An 18,083-nucleotide genomic window follows, 5' to 3' on the forward strand; every position below is an offset into this window, starting at 1 on the left:
AAAAGGAGTTTGTTGACTAATGCAAAGGGTTGTTTCATGGAAATGATAATAAGAAATCTCTCACATTATAAGTAAAGCTAATAACTTTTTGTTTTTCAGATAACCATCAATAATTTTATTTTCCTATTTGCAAATGGGGAAGTTTTATTCCAAAACGGTCATACTGTCAGTTTAAAGGAACACTTAACTAGCAGTTTGAACCTTTGACTGTTTATGGCCAATTGCAATAGGCTGGACTTATGTTATCTTGAGATTTTCTGATTATTACAAAGACGCCACTTAATTTTAATTGGATATTTGTAATTTTTCTAAGAAATGAACAAACATTTTATTTTTTTTTTTACATCAAATATTCTTAATGTTTTGAACAGTTTGTCTTAGATAAGCTTTATCTAATAACGTGTGATACAGTCTAGAAGTGCATGTTTAGTAAAACAATATATGATGACATATTTGGCCTTGCAGAAACACTGACTTTGCATGTAAGACAAATTAAAGTATCTATGTAAGCATGTACAGTTAAAGAAATCCGCAAACTCACATTTCAGCTAAACTGTGCAAATCACAAATAAACATAACTTATATGTGATCTTAAACAAATAGCCTTGTATAAAAGGTGCATTTGGTGATACTAGACTAGCTACAGTAAATCATAAGGTGTCACTGTCCATTATTGTCTCTAAATCTGATAGTCCCTGATCCTGGAATCTTACTAGCACAAACAAACTTTCTAGCCTTTCTGCTATCTGAAGCAGAGACAGAAAGAAAACTAATAGGACTGCAGCTGTCCAAGAATTCAGTCTGAGGTTATATAATTGTAAACAATAATGATCATACAATTCATTTCCACTACAGGTGTAAGAAAAAAATGAGCAGTAACTCTTCGAAAAGAAAGAAAATTGAACCATTCGGATTAATTAGTAACACCATTCTTTGTCTTCTGGTTTCAGGGTTGCAGTATTAGACAAAGTTACTGATTTCCTACTTTTCCTGGGTAAACTGCTTGTAGTAGGAGCTGTCGGTAAGTTGTAGATCCTTTTATGATTGTCAGTATCTGTCACTAATGCTTTTTCTCCATGTCTCTAACTTCTGTTTTGTATTCTTTTTATTCTGTGCTAGATGGATAATCCTTGTGTGATGGATAAATGAAAACACACTTTTGCATCCTTACTCTCTCTTTTTTTTCATGACAGACCTTATTTGTATGACATCTGCTGGAAATTGTGTGGGTTATACTTGTAATTGATCTGCCTCACCCTGCACTGCAAGACTTCCTTGATTTGCAAGCCAAAAAACAAAGCTGCAAATGAATTTCTTGCCACATCTGATGTTTTGAGCATGAATGCCAGATTTTTTATAACCAAATACCAAGCGTTCCCACTTCTCTCTTTTTATCTGTTTATTTTTTGAGCCCCATTATTGATGTCAGGCTTGTCCTGTTTAACAGCTTGTCTCCAGGTCTCTTGCATCTGAGTGATCTGTCTCTGAGTGCATCTACCCCCTCTCTCACCCCACCATAAATTTCAGTAAAGAAAGTGCTTACACCTGGGTTGGAGCCAATCCTCGGCGGCTCCGTCAGATTTCCTTAATAGCTGTCTGCATCGAGAAGAAGCTTTTGACCAACCCTTTGCTTCCAAACATAAGAATAAAATTGACTCTAGTTTGCAGCTGCAGTTTTGATATAATATTTTCTTAAATTTGACTGTTTGTTATATATAATTACTGAGGTATCTTCTTATATTTTATATAAAACATTTTCTTTTTATTGAAGTTGTGTGTATTTAACTATGGGGTTTCTTTTCATTATATGGTTTTATATGGACCATTTTTTTTAATCCTTGGATTTCCCTATTTTCAACCTTTACTGTCTTGATTTGGATTTGAGCTGGATTACAGAATTTTACTGAATTTAAAATTTGACTTCAAGTTTTACTGGATTACTGAATTGTACTTTGTACTATGTTTGGAAAAAGGTTTGACTTTGTAACATGTCTGAAAAAGCTAAATCGGAAAAGCAAACGGTGTCAATGTCCATTCGCACGAAATGTCTCCATCAGACAATCATAGTTCCAGAAGGGCCATGACAGGGCCCTGAGGGAAACAAAAAGACTGCTCCATCTGCCATTCTCCAAGTGGAAGAGTCATGAATTGGCGCAAAAGGCTTATAAGGGAGAGACCTTCAGAAACCTGCTTTCCAAGAGGCGGATCCGATCGAACCACATCATCAAATCACCAAGGGGAATCGAAGTTTCGGCCCAAGTCATCGGAACCGAGGCCTTCATTCGAAGTTTGATCACCTCCCAACCGTGACGGGCTTCCTCCTTGAACTGTTGTCGGTTACCGGGCATCTTCATTTGGAACCTCGTGTTTGACTTCCCAGTCCGGCACTTTTGAGCCCCGCTCAAGTCTTGATTCCTTCGACAGCGTTCTTCTCTCCCCTCTCCGACCTGCTTCGAGAAATCCATCTTTATCTCCTCCCAAGGCTCTCACCTTGCCCAAACTCATCTCTGTCTTCCTCCGCTTGGCCCTGTTCCTCAAGGCCTTCTGTTATCTGATCCTGTTCACTCATAGGCTGTATCGATCTTGAACCCTCCTCGAACCACCGTGATCAATGGAACCCGTGTGCGAACCGTCTTTTCGGTGCCGAAGATCCATCCTTGGATCCATCGGACCCAGTACCGAGTCTCGCTCGAAAGATTTCCTGGCCTCTGCTCTTGAGAGAGTCCTCGCCCGATGTCCCGCTTCTGACCTCCTCCCGTCTCCGTTGCCGGATCGACTCGGCTCCGTCCGGGGACCGCCGGGGCCCTTCGACCGGATTCCTTACTCATTCTTGAACGGGGAAGCAGCACCTTCAGGACCGAGTTCCTTGACCTCATTCCAAGGTGTTGTCCTCTGCACAGCAGAAACAGCTTCTCCTTCCCATCAAGATCCGTGCCACCTCTAGCCGGTGCCCATCAGCGTCGGAGGCTTCATCAGCCACCCCCTCGGATTTGCCGAGGAAAAGATTGAGTCATGGGAGACCCCGAGGAAGTTCACAAGAGGTTGTAAGAGGACACTGCCCGATTCTCACAAGAAGGTCCCCATCGGACACTGGAAGGGATGAGAATTTTCTGACATCCTGGAGATCCGAGGATGTCTCCTTTTTCTCCTATCCCTTCCAAAAGCAGGCAGGTGGTTGGCAATCCACCTTCTGAGGGGTCCCTCTGCCCTGCTTGAAGAAGGCATTCCCTTGCCCTTCATGAGTTGATGGAATTGTCCTCTGCGCATGATGAGTTGATGGAATTGATAAAGCCATATATTAGGGCCCCTAATAAATGCTTTACTGCCAGTCAAGATAAGTGGGTATGGTGCCCCAAGGTGCCAGACGCTCTGAGTGGTGGCCATGGGGCCTTATGAGGCCATGTCAGGCAACAGAAAATCTGTCCACTAGTCTTCCTCATCTGTACATCAACTAACAGTTCTGGGACTATGCTTTTTTATGGTCCCTGCATTTTTAGTTCAACTGACTTTTCTGTCGATCCCTGAACTATTTCACCCAGATCACATGAATTTGCAAGGAGATCTAATCAAAGTTACTACTGATGCTCGGGGTCGAGAAAGTTACAGCAATTACCCCAAGTCAAACTTCGTCAATGCCATCTGTGCCATGAGGCTGATCTCATACCGCGGGAGTAGAAGTAGAAGGATTCCTTAAGGGCAGCTTCGCGATTGCTCGCCGATCCTCTTCCTGGATCTTTCTTGGAAGCCTTCAAGCCTTCCTTCAAGTCTTCCTTTACTATTTACTGGTGCCATTCTTTTGGCCTTTCACAAAAGGAGACCCTACCCCTTACCCGGTGAGGGAGAGAAAGACTTCTGCTGTCTGAGTCCGTTTTGTCCCCATCTATCCAGACCATGCCCCAAAGCACCCGTGTGTAAAAAAATGTGGTTTCGAAAACCCCAGGTTCTTTCCCCAGGCACAGGGGTGATGCCTCTAGCAGAGGGGTCTAAAACCAAGGTGACAGGATACACTCCCCGAAACCTTTCGCAGTGGGGAGGTCGCTTAGCTTATACCCTCAGGCCTGGCAAATCTACATCAGACAACTGGGTAAAAGCATTGTTCAAGAAAAAAGTCCGGATGTGGTCGCTTCAATCGATCCTTCCATTCTCTCAATAGATCTAAAAAGGGCATACTACCACATCAAAAAGGGTTTCACCAAATGTTTCTGGGCGTGAGGCGACTGGCTCCTTTCTGCCACCACCGCGTCGACTGATTCAGGCCAGGGGTTCATCTCGGAGAATTTCAAAAAAAATTACTACAGCCATCACAGCATATCTCATTCAGGAGCAGGGAATTGGAAAGCGTTGCTTAAAATCTAAGGCTTCCTCAGAGGTTTTGGGTCTCATGCAGCTTCTCTCATTACGATACCCTTGGGAAGAATTTCTTCAATAGCTACTGTTTGCACAATGGTGCTCCCAACAGTTTACTCCCGCCGGCCGAAAAATTCACATCACAAACATATGCAAATCACACTTGGAAGACCATTTGTGCTACACGCCCGACAGCTACGGTGACCAGTTCAGCGGACAACGGACCCATAGTCTGGTACATAAACAATCAACTATACCAGAGAGGCCATGGGAATCTGGCAGAAGGAGTCGGTCGCTTTTTTCGAGCAAAGCACATCCCGGGGGTTATCAACGTCATAGCCGACAGGTTGAGCAGAGCTATCCTGTTACCTCAAATTTTTATAAAGTGGGGCCAGCCTTCCTGCGATCTCTTTGTGTTCAATGAGCAGCCAAATGCAGAAGCTATTTTGACGAACTGTTCCACCAAGGAGCTTCGGCTGCCATTTCAAACTTTCATCTTCCTGTCCTTTGAAATATTTGTCATGGAAGACTCTATTTTGGTGGCCATTACATCGGCAGCGGAGTATCGGAGACTTTCCTTTCTTCCCAACATTAATCAATCCATTGAGCTCCTACCTTTTTCAAAACCACTCCAATATTTTACTTGGATAGAACAAAGGATCACAGAAAAACAGACCAGCTTTTCACTTTCCAAATGGCTATCCGATTGCATTATTTTTGTTTATGCTGCCTCAGAGCAAACTTTACCTGTCAAACTCAAGGGGCACTCTACAAGATCAGTATCTACATCCCTGGCTCATGCAGCTCGCCTACCGTTAGACACTATTTGTGCGGCTGCCACTTGGTCTAAACCACATACATTCATTACTCATTACAAAGTAGACAGGATTTCTAGAGACAGGGCAACCTTTGGTTCCACTGTGCTCCGTTCTCCTGTGAGTTCCCAGGTGTAAGAACAAGCAGAGATTGAACACTGTCGCATATAGAAGTTATGTCCTTACCATAACGTTCCATGTGTGTTCATCCGCCTTTGTTCTACATTCCTCCCACCCTCAGGAAGAGCGTCCAGTTTAGGTGTCTGGTTTGGTTCTCCTACTTCTGCCTTATGGTTTGTGTTTGTATTTTTTCAACTATGTTTGTTCTTGTTGACATGAATGTGTTATATTCTCTCTGTTGGCTTCTGGTTTGCTTGCAAACTAGATCTGAGGTAAAGGCAGAGGGGGATTGTGGGAGTTAGGTTGGTCTCGAGCTTCTTCTCGATGCAGAGCTTTGCCAAGCGGCCGACACGGCTCCGAACCCAGGTGTAAGAACAAAGGCGAGATGAACACTCCACATGGAACGTTATGGTAAGGACATAACTTCTATTTTCTGTTTGCTTACTGGCTTTTAGTCATTCTGAACTGGGGACAGAAAGGACCGTCTTGCATGCATTCATTTTAAGGATATTTTTCTTTGTTGCCCTACTGGTCAGTAAAACACAAGAGTGCAGAACGTCAGTACTCACACACCCCACTTTTTTGTTTGTAGAGCAAAGTCATCTACCTACATCTACATTGTTTTCATCTGCATAAAATTTCTCCCTGCAGACCTCCACCAGATATAGTTGAACTGGCCTCAATCCTTTGAATCTTGTTCCATGCAAGAAACTCTGTAGATGTCTTTCCCATATCACTGTTGCATTATTCATTATATTGAGATCCCCTGCCTAGGGCAGCCCGATGTTCAGCCAGTGTACCAAACTTTTAGGTTACTTTAAGGTATGCTATATGTCACACATATGCTCCTCACTTAGTGCAGGGCATAAAGGTGACATCCAGATGCATCATCCTCAGAACTTCTTTCCTGCCAGTCCGAACACCATCGCTTGATTGCCGGTCTGAAAGCCTACAATGTTCTTAGTGTTTCACTGTTGCAGTTATTACATTAGGGTAATCTGCTGGCAGGTTGCCCTCAGTCGGCCTGAATTCCAAAGTCTTGGGTCCTGCGTCGGTTGCTGTCTCCTCTTCCATGACGTCAGGTGTATAAAACATGCAGCCGACGCCATTTTCTTCAATCTTTCTTGCTGCGCGGTGCCCAAAGCAGAAGCATTTCGCAAGTGCCGGTTGTCCGACTACTGAAATATTCAAGTTTGAGTTTCAGAACCGAAGTCTTCACTAAAGCTAAGTACCCCGTTGGGGAAACTTTTTTCTTGCTTTTTACAGATGTCAAAAAAAGTTAATAATTGTATTACTTGTGAGAAGCAAATACCTCATAAAGATTTCCATTTACACTGTATTCCTTGCCTAGGCCCTATTCACAATGTGCCTGGCTGTCGGTTTTGTGCTAGATTTAACCAATGCACTATTAAGCATCGGTATATGTTTGCATCAAAGCATTTTGGAAATAGATTTAACTACCCAGAAATGTCATCGGATAGCAATCCGACTATTGGAATACATAAAAAACGCAAAGAAAAGGACAGAGAAAGGCAGTCGAGATCCAAAACTGACGACAAAGCTTCTCCTAAGCCAGTCACCAGTTCGCCGGTACTCGGTGAGGCGCTTTTGCGCAGCCCCTGATACCTGCTACCTTCAAGTCGCAGGCCTCTACCGACACCCATGTGGAGTTCGGCATGCCGCAAGATACTCAGCGGTATTGGACCAATGAATGTATTTCCCTCGGATGGGTCCGGAGCCACTGAGCAGGCACTGGCTTCTGAGGGTGTATTCAGACCTCAACATTTGTATGTCAAGCCAACGACAGCTGCAAAACCAAAGACAAAAGCAACTTCTAAAAAAGATGATGCATGAGCCACGTACACAGGCCTCTATGCCTAAAAAACAGATTATCAAAATGGCCGAAGACCTTATTACCTTGATCAGGGGTACCCATCCCCCTCCTGATAAGAGGCCTAGGCAAGACACTGATTATGAATCTAAAGATCAGGTTTCTATTTCTTCTGATTCCTCTTCTGATCAGGAATTATCTATACCTCCCTATGAGGATTCTGATGCTGAGGAGTCTATTCCATCTGCATCTCCTTCTGATGATTATTCATTTGGAGAAACCTTGCATACTTTGAGGGAACATTTTCACTGGGAGAGTCAAGACTTCTCAGAATCAGAAAAGAGGCTCAGGGATTTCCTTCTTCTCCCTCAGCACAGGCCTTTAGCTATTTCCCCTGTTTTAGACATTGTGGATGATGTATTTTCGGAGTCAAGCTTGTCCCCCGACTCCTTACCTCCAGCTCCCAGTAAGCCTGACAGATATTACAGGGTCCCTGAACCACATACATTTTTATTTAGAAACCCTGCTGCTGATCCTGAAACTGTTTCACAGGGTCCAAAGGGACTTGAGGCCTCAACAGCAAAAAATTTTACCCCCTCTGACAGAGATTCAAGGGCACTGGACAGATGGGGAAAAAAGGCTTATACTTATGCAACCTTGGCAATCAGGGCCTTAAACTGTCAATTTCATATGCTTAAGTACCAACAACATGTTATGGGATTGCTGAAACCGAAAATGATGTTGATTTCAGTATGTGCAGAAAATAAAGAATTGCAAGAATTATTGCATGCAGCTGAACAAGTTGGAAAGCATACTTTGCAATGTGGTTTTGATTCTTTAGAAGTCTCCTGCAGGGCCGCAGTTACTGGGTCTGTGATTAGGAGGCATGCCTGGCTAAAGGAACAAAATTTACCTGATCATGTTAAAGCTAAATTGCTAGATGCACCTTTCCAGCATGATTCTCTGTTTGGTATTAAGGCAGAAGAGGTTTTAAAGAAAATGGAAGACAAAGCTAAGTCTATGAAGACTGTTAAAGACTTCTTACAAGTGCAGCCACCAAGGTTCAGTAGACACTGGCCTACCAAAAATTGGTCCTTTCCTGTGTCAGACAGAGCTCAAAGGGGCAAATCCAGATGCTCTAAGGGTTCCAGATACCAGGCGCAAGATTCATACAGGTCAAAGCAATGGGGTGCTTCCACTTCCAAATCTGGAGGTGATAAAGCGCAAACCTACAGAAAGCAATCCCAATGACTTCCCTCTGCCTTCACCAAGCACTTATTTTTTGGCAGCAACCATAGGGAGAAAATTAGCACTTTTTGCTCAAAATTGGCAGTTAATAAGCCAGGACAAGTGGGTACTAAACATCATATCACAGGGATACATATTCCATTTCCACACTCTGCCAATGGCAAATAGTTGGCCACATCTGCCACAAAATCAATGGGCAGAGGCACAGAAACAGGTTATGTCCCACATGGATATGGGGGCCATTCAGACAGTACCAGAACAGGAAAAAGGACAAGGTTTTTACTAGACTGTTCTTGGTACCCAGCAAGGACGAGGCCTGTTGGCCGTTATTGGATTTATCGATTTTGAACACATACCTGGACATTCCAAAATTCAAAATGCTGACTTTGCAGCAGCTTCTGCCCATGCTGGGCAAGAATGCTTGGCTGGTGACTTTAGACCTAAAAGAGGCATACCTGCATGTCCCAATAAGACAGTCGTGCAGAAGATGCCTCAGATTCAAGTCTGGCTTAATGCATTACCAATTCTCTGCACTGCCCTTTGGCTTATCTACTGCACCCAGGGTCTTTTACAAAGTGCTTGGCACCAGTAATTGCATTTTGCAGACAAAGAAGTATACAAATATATCCTTACTTGGACGACTGTCTCATTCAAGCAGAGAACAAGGACATTCTTCTTTGACACCTGGTGTTTGTGAAAAGGCTTCTAACCTGCTTAGGGTACACAATAAACAAAAAGAAATCACAACTGGTACCCTCTCAAAAGATAACATTCCTGAGTGCAAGTTTGAATACAACTGCCCAGATGGCTTACCTCATGCCAGACAAGCAAAGGCAACTGACTACTGACTTCAAACTGATGGCAACAAAAACCCAGTCTTCTGCAAGACAAATTCTGCAGGCTCTGGGCTTCATGTTATCCTGCATACTACTGATTCCGTATGCAAGACTGCATATGAGGAAACTTCAATAGTACGTAAAAAAGTTTATGGAGTCAACATTCTCACAGTCTGGAAACAACGATTCCTCTCATTCCCTGCCTGCAAAAGGAGTTTCTATGGTGGGCAAAGGCATGTCACTAAAACATGGGACAGCCATTCACTCTACCCCCTGCCAGCCAAAACATGACAACAGACGCATCAGATTATGCCTGGGGGGCCCAAGTGGCAGGAAGATACATTCAGGGCATATGGTCACCAAAGCAAATGCATCTGCATATCAACCAGAAAGAGATGCCAGCTGTTCAAAATGCCCTAACAGCCTTCAAGGACTTACTTCATCCAGGACAACTGCTGATAAAGACTGACAACACCACAGTCATGTGGTATATAAACAAGCAAGGGGGCACACACTCATACCCCCTCTGCAAATTAGCCATGGCACTGTGGAATACAGCTTTGACCTACCAGATTCATCTTCAAGCTCAATTCCTGCCAGGAAAACAAAACACTCTGGCAGACTATTTAAGCAGAAACCTTATGGATCCTCATGAGTGGAAACTAAATCCACAAGTCTTCAGCATAATAACAGAGAAATGGGGGAGCCCAGACATAGATCTGTTTGCCTCTCCTCAAAATTATCAATTGAAAAAATTTTGCGCAAGGACTTATCACAGACAAGCATGGAAAGTGGACGCCCTATCCTTCAGTTGGAAAAACCTATCAGTTTACGCCTTTCCTCCTCTGCCTCTTCTCCCCAAGGTCCTCCTAAAAGTCAGACAAGAGAAACCAAAGATGATACTAATTGCCCCGGACTGGCCCCGCCAATACTGGTACCCAATCCGAAGGAACTTGTCTCAATACCCAGCTTGGACCTTGCCTCAAAGACCACAACTACTGTCCCAACAAAACAATCAGATCCTGCACAATCAACTACAAACTCTGAACCTGGCAGCATGGCTGATCATGTAGTCATACAAACAATACCTCTCAGTAAAGCTGTAATGGATGTCATTTTGGAAGCCAGAAGGCCTAGTACTAGAAAATCTTATGCTGACAAATGGAAGAGATTCTGTGCTTGGAATCAAGCACAAGGAACTGATACAGCAGAACCAAATATTCCTCAGATATTGCAATACTTAACTGAGATGCTTGACAAAGGCTTATCTTTCTCATCAATTAAAATCCATGCCTCTGCCATTTCGGCTTATTACAATACAGAGCCACCAATCTTTACTCATCCCCTACTAAAGCAGTATCTTAGAGGAGCCAAAAATGTAAGGCCTCCTAGAAGGTCACCATTGCCTGCATGGGACCTCAATTACGTGTTGGAAAAGCTCACCCTGCCTCCATTTGAACCAGCTGCTACCGCTGATAAAGTTCTTATCATGGAAAACAGCTCTGCTTCTAGCAATTACTTCAGCAAGAAGAGTTTCAGAGCTACAGACCCTCATGGCTATAGAGCCTTTTATCATATTTTACCCAGACAGGGTATCTCTGAGGAGAAATCCTACTTTTATGCCTAAGGTAGTTTCCAGTGTGGCTCTTAACCAAAGAATTCATCTGCCAACCTTTTATCCAAATGCGCAGAACAAGGGGGAGAGAATTCTGCATTCCTTGGATGTACACAGACAACTAAGATTCTACTTGAGCAGGACTAAAGCTCTAAGAAAAACTGAACAATTACTAGTGACATATACTGCAGGATCAGAGGGCAAGGCTATTTCAAAGCAGACAATTTCAAAGTGGATAAGCCACTGCATCCGTTTCTGCTACTTACACCATGGTAAACCTGTGCCCAAGGGCATTAGGTCTCATTCCACCAGAGCTGCAGCTACTTTAGCAGCCTTTCTAAGGGGAGTAACAACCAAAGACATTCTAGAGGCTGCTACTTGGAGTTCTGTTCACACCTTTACAAAGCATTATCATTTGCCTCTTTACTCTAAATGCAGAGCAGGCTTTGCCACTGCAGTTCTGCAGGGCGTTATAGCCACTCCTAATGTGGTTTAGCTCCAGCCTCGCAACCATAGCTTTGTGATTCTACCCAAATGTAATGACTGCAACAGTGAAACACGAAGAACATAGTACAGTTGTGTACACTTACCATAAATGTAGATGTTCGAGTGTATTCACTGTTGCAATCCAGGTTACCCTCCCGCCATCCCCCTGTCATTCTGGAGTTTCCTTCTCTATCTTCTACAACCTATATGGTGCATTTGCTTGTAGATGAAGGTAAAGTTTATATTGATGCATGTATATGTATGTATGTGTGTGTGTATATATATATCTATATATATCTATATATATATATATATATATATATATGTATATATATATATATATATATATATATATATATATATATATATATATATATATATATATATATATATATATATATATATATATATATATATATATATATATATATATATATATATATATATATATTTATATATATATATATATATATATATATATATATATATATATATATATATATATATATATATATATATATATATATATATATATATATATATATCTATATATATATATATATATATATTTATTTTTGCTACCTTTTTGGGGGCACCTGACATCGAGGGCAAGAAAAACTAAAGAAAATGGCGTCGGCTGCATGTTTTATAACCCTGACGACCTGAAGTCATGGAAGAGGAGACAGCAACCAACGCAGGACCCAAGACTTTGGAATTCAGGCCGACTGAGGGCAACCTGCCAGCAGATTACCCTAATGTAATGACTGCAACAGTGAATACACTTGAACATCTACATTTATGGTAAGTGTACACAACTGTACTTTCCATTGCTTCCTCTGGTGTGGAGGGCGGATGCCCTCTCTTTTTCTTGGAAGGGGATTTTTTTATGCTTTCCCTCCCATTCCCCTCATTCCAAAAGTCCTGTTCAGAATTCAACAGAATGCTCCTAAAAATCTAGCTGGTGACTCCCTTCTGGCCAAGACAGCATTGGTGCCCTCTTCTTCTGCATTTAGCCAAGGGCAGTCATCACAAGTTACCTCACAGGGTGGACCTATTCACACAGGTATACCCACCTGTCCATTCTTTAACTGATTCCGTGGGTGATAGGATTTTGATTCCACATAGATACCTTTTGTCTGAGAATGTGCTTAAGGTCCTGCAGGAGGCCAAGAAACTCTGTACTAGGAAATCTTACTTATCTAAATGGAAGAGGTTTTCTGTTTGGTGTATTTCTCATAACCTGGATCCACTTTCTTTGGGTGTTCCTTTGGTTCCCTCTCATCTGTATAAATTGCTCAATGCTGGTTTGGCCTACTCTTCTGTTAAGGCCCACTTATGAGCTGTCTCTGCTTGTCTGCCTTTATCTCCTCCTTTAGCTTCTAGATTTAAGGGTAAACAATTCCTTAAAGATGTCCTTCACATTGGGCCTCCCAAGAAGTCTGTACCTCCTTCTTAGGATCTTAATTTTATTTTTGGATAAATTGACCCAGTCTCCTTTTGAGCCTGTAGCCTCAGCTTCCTTGCAACAGTGCTCTTGGAAGACTGTACTTTTGTTAGTCATTACTTCTGCCAGACAGGAGCCTGAGCTTCAAGCCCTTTTGGCGTGTCCTCCTTTTTTGGTGTTTCATAAGGACAGGGTTTTCTTGCATACTAATCCTTCTTTTATGCCCAAGGTGGTGACTGAGTTGTCCCTTAATCAGTCTTTTCATTTGCTCACTTTTTTACCTTCTCCGCAGTCTGCCAGTGAGAAGGTGCTGCACACTTTGGATGTACATGGACAACTCAGATTTTATTTGGATAAGACTAAGACTGATCAGCTCTTTGTTTCCTTTCATTCCAAGTCCTTGGGATTACCTGTATCCAAGCAGACTTTCTTGAATTTCAGAAGCTGCTTCTTTTTGTTATTCTTTTCATGGTAAGAACCTTCCTTATTCTGTAAAGGCTTGTTCTACTAGAGCTGTGTCTTCTTACGGTGTTTTTTTTTTTTTTTTTGAAGGGTTTGGATACTAACTCTACCCTAAGGCAGCTACCTGGACTTGTGTGCATACTTTTACCAGGTACTACAAGTTGGATGGAAACTCCAGAGCTGGAGCTGGTTTTGCTAGGTCCATCCTTCATGACTTCCTAGAGAGCTCTGCTAGTCCTGTGTCCTCCCAGGTTTCTTCCTGAGCTTTGGCACTCTCTGTTATGTAATGAATACTGCAACAGTGATATGGATGGACATAGTGCAGTTGTGTAAAATCTTACCATAATGCTAGATGTTTAGTTATGGCAACAGGAAGACGTCATGATGGCTGCATATGTCTCGGTGCAGAATCATTTAGTTATGGCAACAGGAAGACATCATGATGTCTACATATGTCTCAGAATAGAGTTATTTAGTTATGGCAACAGGAAGACATCATGATGTCTACATATGTCTCAGAATAGACTTATTTAGTTATGGCAACAGGAAGACATCATGATGTCTACATATGTCTCAGAATAGAGTTATTTAGTTATAGCAACAGGAAGATATCATGATGGCTGCATATGTGTCGGTGCAGAATCATTTGGTTATGGCAAAAAGTTTGGAAAGCACAAGCTAGTGAAGCTTCTCTAGAGCAGGAGAGTGGTGGGTTTTCTTTGTGGATAATTATTGTAATAAAGCAGATAAGAATAAGGCTATTAAAAAAAGTTTATCAGCATTGGGCTGTAGTCTGTGGTTATTTGATTGCATTTAAGTCTGATAACTATGGATGCCAGACTGATTTTAGAATGCAGCACCCCTTTTGTAATGTGCTTCACCAGATGTACCAAACAGTTGGAAAGACCCCAGAGGTTCCTGACAAAGACAATCCTAGGCTTAAAATCCTTAAGCTACTAGAAGCACTGTCCTCCTCTTCTGTACCTTCCAGGCTTCACATAGTTTTACCTTCCAAGCAGTCATGGAACAACTAGCCTAGGGTCACTTGAATCTTCCAACAAACACCAGAACAAGAGATGTAAACTTGCTTCAACATATCAATAAAACAAGGGGGGAGATGGATCCTTTACTCAGCATCTCCTTCACCTCTGAAATAGACTTCATCTGCAGATAAACCAGTATTCCTTCAAATGGGACCTGGATAATTGGATGGGTATTCATAATTTCACCCCTGGTATGACTGGCGTAGCTATCCTTCAGAAAGGAGGTGCAGTTTAGAGTAGGAACTGACAAGGCATAATAGTCACAAGATTCAGTAACCTAGAACTTTCTGAATTTTTTTTCTGAGAATTATATCAGTTATGCTGCTTAAGTTCATAAGGACATGTTGGACATATGAAGATAATATTTCTGGATACAGGAAAAGATGACCAGAGGGGAGATTCTGATGGTCATAGTTGATGTCTCTATATTGGATGAGATTAGCAGGATGTGACCCCGAATACTTTTTTACAAAAATGTTGAATAAATAAAGGGCCCTGAGGGACTGTCTGTGTGAGTTAATTGGATTCAAGAGGCCTTCAAGTCCAGCAGACTGATTGGATTCCATCTCAGATATACGTAGTGAACAATGCAGGCTTTGATAGTGATACTAGTTTTGTGAAGTGGTTGATCAGAGTGAGAAACAGCTTTCTAAGGTCTTTGACAAGTTTAGAAGGAAAGTGCTGAGGAACTAACTCTTCCCTGAGTTTTTTTCTCATATTCCCAAATCCAGAAGAATATCATAACCCTGTACTCCCCAAATCTTAGTTATCACCACCCTATTACTTTCTCTTGGGCATTTAAAACCCCCAAGCCCGTCTAGTGCTTCAACGTGTATGATTTAGGACATAGGAAGCATTGGAGTTGTGTAAGTCAGAAACTTAAGTAGCACTGCCTGGATCTGCCTCTATCAAGTAGAAAATCCAGAAGTTGTTTGTAACTCCTAACTAGTACAAGCCTACTATTACAAAATAATTCATTTTCCACCATGGCCTGATATAAGAGACTGTACTAAACGGCCACGACTTAAAAACCTTTGCACTCTGTTAAAAAACAATGTGATAATGCCTGGACCACATGCATTTTATTTATTTATTTATGTATTTTTTTTTTTTTTACATTTGTTGACAGGGGCTAGTCTAGCTGGATGCATGTCCATTTTCAGTAGAGGCCCGGGGAGAAAAGCTCCACTAACAGAATAGTAAAATTAGTAAAAAAAAGTAGTAAAAAACAATGCTAGTAGAACAGCCAACAAAAATACATCAGGGGGAAAATTCCTAAATAAAGGTATTGTTAAAATGAGAGAGAAACATGTGTAGCATTGATGTACACAAGACAGAATTTGTCATTTACATAACACTAATTGAGACAAATTTTTTTTTTTTTTTTTTGAGTGATCGTCAACAGTAGAACAGCATAAATAAGTAGGAGTTATACTCAAAAGAACAGTTGTGAGACAAGAGGCAATAAAAGTGTCAGTCAAGGTTAGTACAAGGGCAGAGCCATTGGGAATTAAATAAGGTTTTTAGATGCTTCTTGAAAAGGGGTGTGGAGGCCAGTGATGTAAGCTTGCTTGGAAGCTTGTTACAATTAGGACCAATAGAGCTGGAAAACAAACAGTCCCCAGCTTTGTTGTGGGATTTATGGGATGCCGCTAGGAGCTTGGTGGCTGAATGCAAGGAACGGAGGTTTTTATAAGGGCTAATAAGAGTGCAGAGTATGGTAGTATTCATGGGGTGATAGAAGATTTTGTGGGTGATGCTAAGTTGCTGTAGCAACAGTTAATTTTGTAATTCCAGCCAACCAAGTTGTTTAAGATTTATGCAATGGTGGGTGCGAAAAGGAGTGGAAAAAGTGTGGAAAAAAGTGGCAAATCTGGCAATGTTGTTGTATGAAGTTGCCAGTTTATTGATATTAGATTTATATAAGTTGGTAAAAATTGGTAAGGCATAGAGAAGGGTAGAGAGCAGGTGTGTTTGTACGATAGTAGTTCGAGCTGATACAGTGAGGAAGGGTTTAAGCCTATGTAGAGATCCAAGTTTTCTATTGACTGACTTGATGGTTAAGTTAATATGAGAATCAAAGTTAAGATTATGATTTGTTGTGACACCTAGATGTTCATCGTGTTACACTGCTGCAGTCATTACACTTGGGTTATCCTGCCATCATGCGGTTCCCCAGTCGGCCCGAGTTCCAAAGTCTTGGTCTGGCGTCGGTTGCTGTCGCCTCCTCCCTGATGTCAGTATGACAGGGATATATATAAGATGCAGCCGACGCCATTTTCTTTAGTCTTTCTTGCCGAGCGGTGCCCGAAGCAAAAGCAGTTCGCAAGTGCCGGTCGGCCGTCTCCTGAGATTTTCATTCCGAATCCAGAACCGAAGTCTTCTACAAAGCTAAGTACCCCGTTGGGGAAACATTTTCTTGCCTCAGACCGATGTCAGTAAAAGTTAATAACTGTATTTCTTGTAGGAAGCAAATACCTCATAAGGATTTCCATTCTTATTGTAGCCCATGCCTAGGCCCAGACCACGACGTCACTGGTTGTCGGTTTTGCGCTAGGTTTAACAAGCGCACTATTAAACGTCAGTTTGATTTTGCCCGACATTATTTTGGTAGAAAATTCAATTATACCATGCCGTCGGAACTTCCGACGACCGGAATACATAAAAAGCGCAAAGACAAGGATAGGCATCCGAGGCCCAAAACTGACGACGAAGCTTCTTCTAGGCCAGTCGCCATTCTCCGGTTTTCAGCGTGGTGCCTTCGCAGCCCCTGACGACCGCTTCTGTAGAACCACAGGCTGCCTCTGACTCCCACATGGAGATGGCTGGGCCTTCGGACGCACAAGTTATTCAGCCTACTGAAACTAACCCTTCAGAGGGATTCCGGAGTAGTTGAGCTGCCCGCAGCTTCAGAGGGTGTTTTCAGACCTACTCAGTTAAGCATTAAACCCTCTGCTAAGTCTAAACCAGCTTTAAAATCAAAGAAACAAATACAGCATTCTCCAGCACAGGCCTCCATGCCTAAGAAACAAATGCTCAAAATGGCCGAAGACCTAATCACTCTGATCAGGGGGTGCCATCCCCCTCCTGATAAAAGGCCTAGACAGGATGCAGACTATGACTCATCCGACCAGGTGTCCATCTCTTCAGATTCATTCTCAGACCTAGGATATTCTTTGCCCCCTTATGAGGATTCTGATGCTGAGGAGTCCATTCCATCAGCCTCTCCGCCTAAGGACTACTCCTTTGGGGAAACCTTGCATACCATGAGGGAGCATTTCCATTGGGAAGGCCAGGATTACTCAGAATCCAAGAAAAGGCTCAGAGACTGCCTTTTATTACCTCAACACAAACCTCTTGCTATTCCGCCAATGGTAGATATTGTGGATGATATGTATACTGAATCCAGCTTAAATCCTGATTCCTTACCTCCAGCCCCAATTAAACCTGACAGATACTACAGAGTCCCTGACTCTCACAAATTTCTGTACAAAAGCCCTGTTGCTGACCCTGAAACTATTTCTCAGGGACCCAAAGGGGTTAAGGCCTCATCAACCAAGAATCCAGTTCCCTCTGATAGAGATTCCAGAGCATTAGACAGATGGGGAAAGAAAGTATATACATCTGCAACTTGAGCAATGAGAGCCTTAAATTGCCAGTTTCACATGCTAAAATATCAGCAATTTTTACTGTCTCAGTTGAAACAAAAAATGCTTCCAGATTCAGATCCTACTTTTAAAGAAATGCAGGATTTATTGCATGCAGCTGAACAGGTGGGAAAACATACTTTGCAATGTGGTTTTGATTCTTTAGTAGAGAGGGCGGCCACGGTGGTG

General features: G+C 42.2%; 1 protein-coding gene across 1 annotated transcript in view; it reads left to right on the forward strand.

Moving 5' to 3' along the window:
• The window catches only part of SLC44A2 (solute carrier family 44 member 2), a gene marked incomplete in the record, with an annotated part of 993,595 nt that overhangs the window by 826,593 nt on the left and 148,919 nt on the right, over positions 1-18,083 (forward strand). Inside the window, 1 exon segment of the mRNA XM_044084762.1 lies at positions 951-1,021. Within this exon segment, the coding sequence (XP_043940697.1) occupies positions 951-1,021 (71 nt within the window).

Source organism: Protopterus annectens, chromosome 9.part0 (genome assembly GCF_019279795.1).
Source record: "Protopterus annectens isolate FY-2018-M chromosome 9.part0, PAN1.0, whole genome shotgun sequence".
In the NCBI taxonomy this organism is placed as follows: domain Eukaryota; kingdom Metazoa; phylum Chordata; order Ceratodontiformes; family Protopteridae; genus Protopterus; species Protopterus annectens.